Source organism: Aplysia californica, unplaced genomic scaffold (genome assembly GCF_000002075.1).
Source record: "Aplysia californica isolate F4 #8 unplaced genomic scaffold, AplCal3.0 scaffold00391, whole genome shotgun sequence".
In the NCBI taxonomy this organism is placed as follows: Eukaryota; Metazoa; Mollusca; class Gastropoda; order Aplysiida; family Aplysiidae; genus Aplysia; species Aplysia californica.
In genome coordinates this window covers 89,934-97,657 of record NW_004797661.1, presented here as the reverse complement: position 1 = coordinate 97,657, position 7,724 = coordinate 89,934, and the positions used below count along the sequence as shown (strand labels likewise).

The 7,724-nt window shown below is 38.9% G+C and overlaps 1 protein-coding gene across 1 annotated transcript; it reads right to left on the bottom strand.

Moving 5' to 3' along the window:
- Positions 1-97: 97 nt before the first annotated feature.
- Positions 98-5,004, bottom strand: LOC101860833 (coiled-coil-helix-coiled-coil-helix domain-containing protein 7). The gene is made up of 3 exons (XM_005103821.3): positions 4,756-5,004; positions 2,403-2,501; positions 98-1,557 (listed from the first exon to the last, which is right to left on the bottom strand). The coding sequence occupies exons 1-3, from the start codon at positions 4,852-4,854 to the stop codon at positions 1,444-1,446; spliced, it is 312 nt and encodes a 103-aa protein (XP_005103878.1). The 5' UTR covers positions 4,855-5,004; the 3' UTR covers positions 98-1,443.
- Between the last annotated feature and the right edge of the window lie 2,720 nt (positions 5,005-7,724).

Sequence of the window (7,724 nt, the reverse complement as noted above, 5' to 3'; positions counted from 1 at the left end):
TCAGACTGAACTTGACATTTAAGATTTTAGTCTGGAGCAGTATGAACTCAATGCAGTAAGTACAATTTTCATACGACAAACTGAGAAAAAAGGCACATAAAAAATATACTTTTTATTCAAACTCCATCCAACTCAAATTTGACACATCTTACATCTCATTCGCTCATCTGACAATCACTTACACCTAGGACTTGACACATTATCTTCTTTACTCTGTGGATGTGGAAGAATTGTGAAGGAAGAAAAAAATTATTATATATACTACTACCAGTCTCTCATTCCTTTTTGTAACATGGTTTAAGTCCCTTCTTTGACATATAGTAAGACCAATGCTTGTCACAGTCTAGTAGGCCCTCTCAACATAAAAAGATTTTATACTCAACACACAATACCCATACCTACTTGCACTTCAAACCATGTGATTTTGTAACGTCTTTTGCTCAACCTGCAGACAATTGGTGAATTACATAAATTTTTTCAACGTTCCTCAGTCAACACCCTATTTCAGTTCATCATAAAACACTCATTTTTAATTTCTGTTTTCTATTATTATTCTATTTTATTGCTTACGGTCTTTTCTATTGATGTTCAACAATAGTTCATAAAAGACATTTAGTATCTTATACACAGAACCAATTTAATATTTAAAAGACATACAGTGCACTTCAAAGAACATAGTCTAGATAAACCAATAAGCCGAACAATTCAGACCATCCCTTGCACTGAGTATAGAAAACTCAGCTTGCAGCCACTTGGGACTAATGTGAAGATTTAAGTATAAGACAGATAACCGGTGAATCAGAGCCCAAAATACTTTAAACAGCCATTTAAACATCAAATAAGTCAAGGTTTTAAAGGCATCCGTACACAGGAGATAAATGTCCCCTGTACTGTAAAGAATAAAGTATTTGAAACTTGAAAAAGCCTTAATCCAAGGCAATGTAAGTGAGAACACCTAAACTGAAAAAATTCAAAGTCTGAGACACTAAACATCATTTAACCATTCACTCTTACAACATGTGTCACTCACAAACTAAACCATTCTTACTTTTTGTCCCTCTCATGCTTCAAAACTTTCCCTGTCTCTCTGCTGACACTTCATTATCCACATTATTTACAGCAAAACAGAGACTGAAACTACTTTTATCAGCAGAATGTTCTGCAAACACTGTTTACATTTTTTTTTCTATCCTTTTTAATAATAGCCAATATTTGAATTATGCCATCAATTCTGATAACATTCACATCATAATAATATATCAACTCTTGACACACCAACCTCACTTTGATTGCAAAGCAACAGACATTTTATGGCATACCAGACAATTATTCACTATAATGGAAAAGTCTAGTAAACCAGAAAATGAGCAGTCACACTCTGTTCAAAGTTGACCCTAATCACAGTAATCAGGCAAAAGTCTGTTACACTTGCAGGACCAGTCTTCAAAGTTTGTCATGCAGCTGATGAAGATATTCTGTCTTGACTTGCTCACGTTCCTCAGGGGGAGGCAAGTATGGTGTTATGCCCTTCTTCCTTCTGTCATCAGAGACGAATTTCTTAACAAAATGAGGGAAAACGAAAAATCAGTGAGTTATAACTAAACTATTCAGCTAGATCTAAAAATTATAAATATTCAACTATCAACTCCATTTATAGATCTTTGGAACTAGATTTGATTCTTTATGTGAAAGAGACTTAAATACAGAATACAATTATGATCTTGAATTATCTGTCATGTTGACTCAACATTTTTTATTTAGTGTCTAATTGTAATTAAAAAAGGAGAATTAGTCACAAATTGTTATAGGTTAATTTTAGTTTGATTCAATTACTTTGAGAAAAAATGCTCAGTCATAATCACTGTAGCTTTAATTCTATTTGGCCTATCTTTTTTTACTGTTCAACCATTGTAGGAATAATTATTTTTTTTGGAACAAAATACTTTGTCAAAACTTGCATTTCAATTATGTGACATGCACCTGATCACAGGCATTACATTGGATATAATGACTTCGTTACAGTATCCAAAAGTTGTGTTTTATAAATTATACATACCTTGTTTTATAATAGTAACATTGAGCTTTTTTTCTTAGATTTTCTTCACTTTCAGAAAAAAATTAATGTAACTGTAGTAGTCTTTCACAGCCATTGACACTATTTAGATTATTCATAAGGCAGGCTACTTCGACCTTGCCTGTCAGGGCCAATGCAGGATGGGAGGGACACAATATCCCAGCAGAAAGACAGAAATACTTGATAAAAATTCTCCACACACAGGTATTGAACTCGCATTTTCTGCATGCAATGGCAAAGTAAAGCACCTAGCATCTACACCACAGATGCTGGTTTTCAGTTTCAAAATATTTGCAAAACTCTTAAGTTTGAATGATAGACAACTTACCCAAAATTTACGACAATTTCTGTAATTGGTAAAAAAGTCTTCACATTTGCTACGGTCATATCCACCATCATCCAGGCACTTCAAAGCCATGTCATGTTCCTGTTAAAAAGAAAATATAATTCAACAAAAACTCTGCAAATTAAAAAGACAGCTTGTTTCCTTCAGGCATTAAATTAATAGAAGAACGTTCAAGGAGAATGGTAAGGTTTAGCATTCCTGAAGTATATACCTTGGAAGCTTCCGAAAGGCACGGTCTAGCATGTACATTATATAAACAAACATGCACAAAGTGAAATATGCTCTTAGTTTAGCAGATTTTTAGGTTCCGAATTTCATATTTTGTGGCCTTTGTATTTAAAAAACGTACAGTATAATCCACTTATATTGACATGCTTTGGGAAGTGGATTTGATGTCAATATATAAAAATGTCGATAAATGAAAATATAAAGCCAAAGAGGAAAAAACAAGGGGAGGTCAGCGGCAAAAAGACAACACTACCTTTTTAGGCTGGTTTCTTCCCTTGATTCTTACCTTACACAACTACACAGTGAAACTAATAAGAGGCAGAGGGGAGAGGGTGTTGGAGTTACAGTACCAAAGACCGAGCAACGCGAGGTGTACACTAAAGACCAGTGCAAACTTTGTAGTAGCATACTTGTAACGCCTGTTTATGGCCGCTTGCTGGGGAAAATAGAAAGGCGAGGCACTGACTCACTGACCGTGGCACTTGCCAGCGACAGATTGAAAATGGGATGTGGAAAGGGAGTGAGCGATCAGGAATCGGGGTAGGGAGGTAATGCCCAGCGCACGAGACACTCACGTCGGTGAGGCACTGTACTGTGTTGGAGACTACACTGTGCAGGCCCTACATGACCTACTTAAGCCTGGTGTGTCGAACAGCTAGGCTACTGTACTTGGCGGGTATGCGGACTGAATGATAGCCACAGCCTATAGGTCACAGCAGCCATTCTGCAGTAATTCATTGAAAAATCAAATACTTACAACTGAACTCTGCGACCTATTCTTTAAGCATTTCAAGACTACCAACTCATGCACAGAGGTTTTGCAAAGCCTTTTTCTTGTTCATTTTTTATCTGTTAACTGTAAATATTGACTTCATACTTTGGTTGTAAATCAACTCTTTCACTACTGGGGGTTTTTCCTCACCTGGACCAGGCCCTATTTCTCTGACCTACTTTTGTTCTGCCTCTACCGTCGGACAATTAAAGATTTTTTAGTTCAATTTTCAATATAAAAATAAAAGGGAAATAATGACCTACAGGGTATCTCAAATGTTGCTAAAAATATTCATTCATCAGCCAGAAATTTCAGATTTGATTTTTACAAAAGTAGGTGTGTGGTTTGGAAGTAGGTTAAGTGCACATGGTGAGCTTTGAAACACGGCTCACCGTCCAGCATTGGGGGTTACACAAGCCGTGAAACACAGCTCGCAGTAGTGAAAGAGTAATAGTAATTGAAACATTTGATGGTTTTTATTCAATCTAGACTCTACTCTAGTCACTTAGAAGCATTTTGCGGAGTAGGCCTAATTTCTGTACTTTGTTGGACCAATCCGAAGTTTTATGGGGGTATACCTCCTCGCCCTGTTTTTTCCCCATATAGAATCTATATTAAACTTGATGTTTTGCAATTAGGTTTGAACTTTTCTTGATAACAATTCATTTGCGAAAGTTTTAATGGCCATGGCATCATCATTAGATCTATTATCTGTTTGTGGTGGCCGAATTTTGCTATTCAAAAGACTTTTTAATGGCTGCATCGATTAACATGCGGTTTTCGCCAAAAGATTCTTTAAAATATTCCCCAGAGCATGACGCCCTTCGTTATTTCAGTTTAGAGACAGTTTTGCTGCAAAAAGCTAAATTTCTTTATTTCACTGATCGCTTTTGTAGGCCGACGCTTCTGTCTTTGTAATTTTAGAAAATCGGAAGTGATATTTCGCGAGGTGCATTTTGTTTTGAGAGTATAGATTTACACCTTATAATTTTTGCATCTCTCAAGATTTATTGTCCCATTCCAGTAGAGTGCAAATATAGTAGGCCAATGACTTTTAGTTGATATTAAAGCACCGATCATTCCTTTCATCGAAAGGGGGCCCAACTTGTTCTATATAAATCATTATGAGATCTGCAGCAAAAATACTGTGCAGTGGATCTAGTTTGACCCTCAGCCCCAAAACAGTGCATCTGAGTGCGGGAGTGGAAGTGAAAATATACAGAAATATCAAAATACATTGAAGATAAAAATGCACAAGATGTTAATGGATGATTCAAATAAAATCCAACAAAAAATGTTTATCCCCGAGGCTGAGGCTGAGCCTTGGGGGCTGACCTTTACGCAAGGGTCCTTTCTGTGTCGAAGGGTTGCATAGTCTTCTCTCTTAAGAGAGCCTTCTTTTCCAACTCGCAAGACCTTGTTGTTATCTGCCATTGAATACACCTGTTTCCAACAATTGTAGCAGGTTTTGATCCTCCCAACAAGATTTTATCAAAGATTTTTGGGTACACTCTTCTTGGGCGTCTACTTTCAGTTCGTATCTATGGGCGCAGCCATTGTGATTTTTATTGTTCTAAGCAACACACGAGAAGATCCGGTTGGTAGGCCAGATTGGGTATTCGTATGTTGCTTTACGCGGTATTCTGTCCAACCAGTTCAACGACATAGTGAATCTATAATATATATTATTGCGTCTGCCCAGAAGTCTTGAGGGTTTGGGGGGGGGGGGTTGTTTGTTGTTGTTGTTGATTTTAGTAAACTGAGGCACATCGACACAATAACCGGGCCATGCAAGGAAGAAGCAAGACAGAGAGACAGAAACAGAAACAGGACACCAAGGCTACAAGTACAAGAGGCGTGGCACCAAAGACTCTCGGTGCGGTCAAAAATTCGAGGTGCAACTGAGATCTATTGTCAAATTTCCTAAACTATCGAACACAGACTCTCTAGCTTTTGTACAGTGAATAGTATCAATGCGTCTCGACTGAACACTATTTTTGTAAACACTTGCTGTTTGCTGTATTCTATAAAATTCCTTAACTAATACAAATAAAAACTGAGTGGTTTCTAAATACAGTGGAAATCGGATTCAACGAGATGAGATAGATTCCCCGGTTTTTTTCTTCTTTAAAATCAATAAAAAGTAACCTGGATTCAACGAGCACTTAAATCAGCGAGCTCGGATTCAACGAGGTCGCTTCCAGGGTGAACAGCCCCCGCAGACGTGGCTCCGCTCAATTTTCTCCCAGAACGAACTTTATCTATTCCTTGAAACCATTCATTGCACCTGGATCGTAAACCATTATTCACATAGCCGATTGCATGCGACCAATCAGCGGCCTTTTTTTTTTACACCAACACATGCGTTGTTGGCACGCGCACGTGTCTACTCTGGTGTGTATCGGGGACGAACGTCGCAGATACAAATGCGTCACAGTCTTTTTTCCACCTCGGCAACTGATCGCTATTACCATGATAAGTTAGTCTTGACGTAGATCTACATAACGAATTGAGCGCTGGTCTATGGAATCAAAAGTTGCCGTGTGCTAGGCTCTACACAGCAACACAACTTTTTGGTAAACAATCGAGATGACACAGGCGAGATTTACACAGCTCATCATATGCAGGCATTTCAGGCACTACTTGTGACTTCTCTTTATACAGTACTTGCTTAGTGCCTGTAATTATCTACACAAAACCACATGTTTGCTATAACGAACACTCGGATTCAACGAGATTTTAGGTCAGGCCCGGCGACCTCGTTGAATCTGAGTTCCACTGTATTTTTAAACGTTTAAACTGGGGCAATATCGCTTTTAAAAGCAAGCCTATCATGCTTTTTTAATCGCGACATTATGCTTATATTGAACGCAGAGTAGATATAAAAACACATCAGAGTTGAGATCGAGGGGCTCGCTCTCGTTGTCAGAGAGGTTATGGTGTTTGCCTCTCTTTTATTGGCCCTGGGTTCGAAACCTGACAACAACGAAAAAATTTCTTCTCTAAAATTGTCTCCTTTCGCCTCCTTTCCTGCTCTCTAATCGTGTTCTGTCGTCTTCTTTCGTCTCCACTTCTGCTCCCACCTCCACCTCCCTCTACCCCTCCATCTGGGGCTCCTATAGGGCCCATTGTCCACTGCGACGGACACCAATCGACCCGATTCCGTCCGTCTCTCGGAAAGTCGGGAGTTGAAATGGAACACCGTTTATTTCTTAAGAAATGAGAGAAAAGTCCGTTTGGCTGTGTCAACAGACACGACACGACCCGACAAAGACTTGTCGGTTGGAAATCCGCTTGCTCAATTTTAGCCAGGCCGGGTCGTGACTCATGAGCCATATGCCCCGCCGGAGCTTTAAATAATTCTAATTTTGAGTTCAGATTAAAATTCTAATGTCATATTCGTAATCAGCGCCTCAAAATTGACAAAGTCTACGCGAAAACCACCTGGTTTAACTCTCAATCGTTTTCCGTTTTTTTGTGAATTTTAAAAGGATTTCGTAGGTACAGTTACTTAAAGTAACATATGTATATTAACAATTTTACCGATTTTCTTTTAAAAACCCATTGGGTTATTGGCTACGTTCTGCTTACACTAACCGTCTAGGTTATTGGCCTCGACTATTTATAGCCCTGTACCAAAGACATAGCCTTGGGACACAGTGTGTGGAATAATACGGCCAGTAGGCCAACAGACTAGTCGTGTCTTGTCCGAATTGGTGGACACACAATACAGAAACGACCCGACCGATTTTCTTCTTCCCGGCAAAAGATCGGGCCGTGTCCATCTCAGTAGACCCGTAGGGTTAGTGTTTCAGCCACACCCCAGGTGCTACTGACTGGAGAGTCTTTAGGTCATTCCCAAAGGTGGAGGGGGGAATTACCATGTTCTGTTGCACATAAAATTGTAAATTTGGCTGATTCATCGATATCATGCTCATTAGGAGTCATAAATGCGGGAATTGCAACAGGGAACTGCTGCTTTTTCTTTCCTAATCCTTACAACCGTCAATTTTCTTCTACTTCTTTTGTATATTTGTCACTCTCTTGTGACCGGCTATTTCCGGGGTGCCTTGGTAGTCGAAGCAGACTTTGTGTTGTTGAAGCTAGAGAGGTGAGCACAGTTAGGCCTAATTAGCCCGATTCCCTTTAAGGACTTCTGTTGACATCCACCCCTAGGCGCTCATATGACCTTATTCAATTATAAATTAATTTCTACCAAACTGAAAATTAATGTTCACCACCGTAAAACCTCTTCTAAAACTAAACTAAAAGTCTTTCAGCCATACCCCTGATCTTAGAGTAGG